This window comes from Panthera pardus, unplaced genomic scaffold (assembly GCF_024362965.1).
Source record: "Panthera pardus isolate Hobbes unplaced genomic scaffold, ASM2436296v1 HiC_scaffold_12, whole genome shotgun sequence".
Taxonomy (NCBI): Eukaryota; Metazoa; Chordata; class Mammalia; order Carnivora; family Felidae; genus Panthera; species Panthera pardus.
The window spans coordinates 15,010,841-15,015,029 of record NW_026526677.1 but is presented as its reverse complement, the minus strand read 5'-3'; the positions used below and the strand labels follow the sequence as shown (position 1 = coordinate 15,015,029).

Here is a 4,189-nt window from a genome sequence, read left to right as displayed (position 1 = left end):
TCATGTCAAATGCTCTCACCCCTCTGATTTTTGTATCTTTGGATCACAAACTCTTTACAACCAAGGTTATATTTTATTTTCACTCTCATGTCATCATGGTTCACATATAGGGAAGCTGTTTGCACTTTGTATTTGTTTTTTAGTATGTATTAACGATATTTGGAGTTGCCATTACCAGCTTCTGATCACCATGAGCAAATTAGTGCCAAGATGATTTCAGTCACTTGGGGGAAGGAAATTAGTGTTCAAAAGCGTTGTGCAGAGGTCGTATGGGTAAATGAACAGGTAGATTAATATCTTGGTAATATTAATAATCATAGTGGAATGTTGATACTAGTAATCATAATGAAAGAACCATTCCAATCACAGTTACTAAATACCTGCATCTCTTCTGCGTCGTACATACTGAATTATTTAGCCTTCATAGAAACACTAAAAAGTAGATTATTTTACTCTTCACTTTTATGGGTGAAGAAAATAAAACACAGAGATATGTGCGGACTTTGCAATATGCCACGATACTGAGCAGTGTGTGGGGTATGAATCTAGTGGTTCCACTTCAGCCTCGATGCTCTCACTGTGCTAACTTACCTCTCCAGTGTGCTTTAGGATGTTTGCATCTCAGAGAACCTGGTTCAGATCCTGACTGTCTTCAGTTAAAGCTGTAGTTCATCCCTTAACAGAATCCTCAGTTTTTCACTGACCCATCTGTCCTTTAATAATTTTAACTCTTCTCTCTGCAGATTGTTTCTATACTTGTAATACCAACCACATAGACCCTTACATAATTAATGCTATCATCTACGTGTATTTTAAAACTCAAAAATCATTAAGAAAAAGTGAGTATTTTGCCCATTTTTGCCATAAGTCCAGGTAATTGTGATTTGATATTTAAAATCAAAGATGATTATGGAAGTATGAGAGAAGGGATGGCAGTACCATTATAAAATGTTTTGCAAAAAGACTAAATTAGAATGGGAAAATGGACAGCTTGTAATATAAGAAAAGGAAAAAAGGTCACAGAAAAAGGGAAAAAGTAAAATCATAATAGGGAAAGTAGCAGAGGCGGGGACTTACATAGCTCTCGTTTATTATAAGCTGGATCTTTTTCTCATTTTATCTGCAGTGTAACCATGTTATGTGTAAAGTAGTTTTCCCCAGATAGTAAAGAGTGGAACTGGGATTTGAACCCAAGACATCTGATTGCAGCAACTGTGCTCTTGACCAAGAAATGTAGTTATTTTCTTGATGAATAGCCATCCCAGATAAAATACCAAGGTTGCAAATTATGAACTGAACAAAGATAAAAATTTCTCATTAGAGCAATATTTTCATTAAAAATGTAGTAAAATGTAAAATGTGGTTGGTGAGAAAAATGTGTATGTATGTATAAAACAAAATACGATTTTTTCTACTAACCAAATGAGGGAATAAGATCATGTCATAAAATAACCTTTTTTGTTTGTTTGCATGTTCATCAGCTTTTCTGCAAAATCATCAACTTTGAAATATTGACCATATGTGTATATAGCGAAAGGATATAGGCATACACACATATGCTAATATACTTAGGGAATGTTTCTTAAAAGACATTCTAAAAGAAACCAAAAGTAGTTATTTCTGGAGAGTAGGATTATATATTCAATTGCTTGGAGACAGCTTTAAATTTTCTTTCATATTTCTGTGTACTTTGAATAATTAATGAAAAACATGAATTATTTCATCAGAAAATATAGTTAATAAATGTACACACAATACTGAAAAATATTTTTAGTAATTATCCACAGCAATGATAATCTCTAGTATTTGGGATGGCAACATCATGCTTGGGAAATTACTCTAAGTTGCTATTTATGTGAGTCAAAATTGGAAGCAATATAACTATCTCAAAGGAAAAACGGTCAAAGAGATTCCATAGAAGAAATTTTATACAAAGTCACACAATTAAATTAACAGTTAAACTAATGATAAGTTTGATAACGTGGGAGGAAGGGTTATAATAATTCCAAGTCAAAATCAGGACACAAAATGATATTATATGATGATTTCAATGACAAACTCAATATGTTATGAACAAATACTTGAAATAGAACAATCATAACATAGTATGTTGGAATTATGGGATACTTTTCAGATGCAATTTTTAGAAGCGTGCTGGTGACTTCAGGGTAAAATGAACATCTCTGAGTAACATCTCTGATGCCTATTTAGATTATAGGCATCATTAGGAATTTTATAGCATGTTGAATTCATAGGCAGAGATGTTCAATATTCTAGTTTAGTCCCACAGTACAGTCAAGAAGGTAAACAGTTTTCCTCAACTATTCCAACCTCATAGTTTTCTTGACATTGGTTATATAATGACATCAGGGAAGCTGATGTTGAACGCGAAGGCATTAAGTAAAAGATTGTCGAAATAGAGTTTTATAAAGCATATTATATCCAAGAAACTGGTGGGTTCAGAGATGAAGGAGTAGGAGACCCAAAAATAAGTGAACTGAACTGAGATTATTTTCTTCCAGAGGGATTCTCCAACAATATGAGTGCTTAATCTTAGTGGAATAGTCTCTTTTAGATTTCAAAGCACATAGATAAAACGTATAACACATGAGATATATGTGTGTATCTGTGTGCATAAACAATCTTTTAATTCTTAAGGAAACCCAGGGACAGGTAAGGCAAATACTTTCACTCCATTTTTCAAATGAAAGCTAAATTTTAACACAGTTAAGTTACTTGCTGAAGGAGAATTGAAGTTCTGTTTCAAGTTTTCAATCTTGGTAGGAATCAGAATTTTTAAAGGACATTTCATTTTACCTCCCCAAATGCAAAGGCTTTGATCCAAGGTAGTTCGTTTCTGAATCAACAGATAGATCTGGGAGAGGCTTGGGCATCTGCGGATTTACCAAGAGTCAAAGGGGATTGAAGGCAGTCAGAAGTAACATAACATGGAGCAAAAGCAAGGCATTCAGAGTTCAGCCCACTGATCTTCCCAAGCTGTCACTTCTTTTCTTCTCTTTGCAGATTCAGCCCCTGTCCTCAACTGCACCTTACTTTCAGCCAGTAGTACTGCGATGAATAGCAGTGTGACTGAATTCATTCTCCTTGGGTTGACACGGGATGCAGGAAAGCAGAAGGCAGTATTTGGAGTCTTCTTGATCTTTTACCTTGCGACACTGTTGGGGAACTTTCTCATTGTAGTGACTATTAAAACAAGCAGGACCCTTGCGAGTCCTATGTACTTCTTCCTGTTCTATCTGTCTTTTGCTGACACCTGCTTCTCCACAACCACAGCCCCCAGATTGATTGTGGATGCTCTTGCTCAGAACAGGACCATTTCCTACAATGAGTGCATGATTCAGGTCTTTACATTCCATTTCTTTGGGTGCATGGAAATCTTGGTGCTCATCCTCATGGCTTTTGATCGCTATGTAGCCATTTGTAAGCCCTTGCGATACACAACCATCATGAGCCGGCACGTCTGTAGGGTTTTGGTGATTCTAGCCTGGGTGGGATCTTGTATCCACTCTTCGGCACAAATTTTCCTGGCTTTGAGATTGCCTTTCTGTGGCCCCAATGTGATTGACAACTATTTCTGTGACTTGCAGCCCTTGTTGAAACTTGCCTGCATGGACACTTATGTGACAAATTTGTTACTTGTTTCTAACAGTGGGGCCATATGCACGGTGAGTTTCATAATCCTGCTTACCTCCTATGTTGTCATCTTGTACTCTCTGCGTAACCACAGTGCTGAAGGAAGGCGAAAAGCCCTTTCCACCTGCACCTCCCACTTTATTGTGGTTGTCTTATTTTTTGGTCCATGCATATTCATATACACACGCCCACCAACCACATTTCCAATAGACAAGATGCTGGCTGTGTTTTATACAATTGGGACGCCCCTGCTCAACCCTCTGATCTATACACTGAGGAATATGGAAGTGAAAAAAGCCATGAAGAAATTATGGTGTAGCAAAGTATGACTTCTTTTGATACAGGATATTCAGGGTTTCTAATGTATTTTTCCTTAACAGCCTGGGCTTCCTTCATGGACAGGCAAAATGAATTATTCTCATTGTGGGAAAAATCCATTGGGAAATTTTAATTTCACTAATATTTTATATATTTAATTGACTTATTGTGAATAAGTACGAATAATACACATGCCTTTTTCAGAGGGGATGGCATT

The 4,189-nt window shown here is 36.3% G+C and overlaps 1 protein-coding gene across 1 annotated transcript; it reads left to right on the top strand.

Moving 5' to 3' along the window:
* The first annotated feature begins 3,074 nt into the window (after positions 1 to 3,074).
* Positions 3,075 to 3,983, top strand: LOC109245274 (olfactory receptor 4C11-like). Its single transcript, XM_019412577.2, has one exon. The coding sequence runs from the start codon at positions 3,075 to 3,077 to the stop codon at positions 3,981 to 3,983; it is 909 nt and encodes a 302-aa protein (XP_019268122.2).
* The last annotated feature ends 206 nt before the right edge of the window (positions 3,984 to 4,189 follow it).

Coding starts and splice junctions, on each gene's coding strand:
- LOC109245274 (XM_019412577.2), top strand. CDS start 3,075: ATGAATAGCAGTGTGACTGAATTCATTCTCCTTGGGTTGACACGGGAT.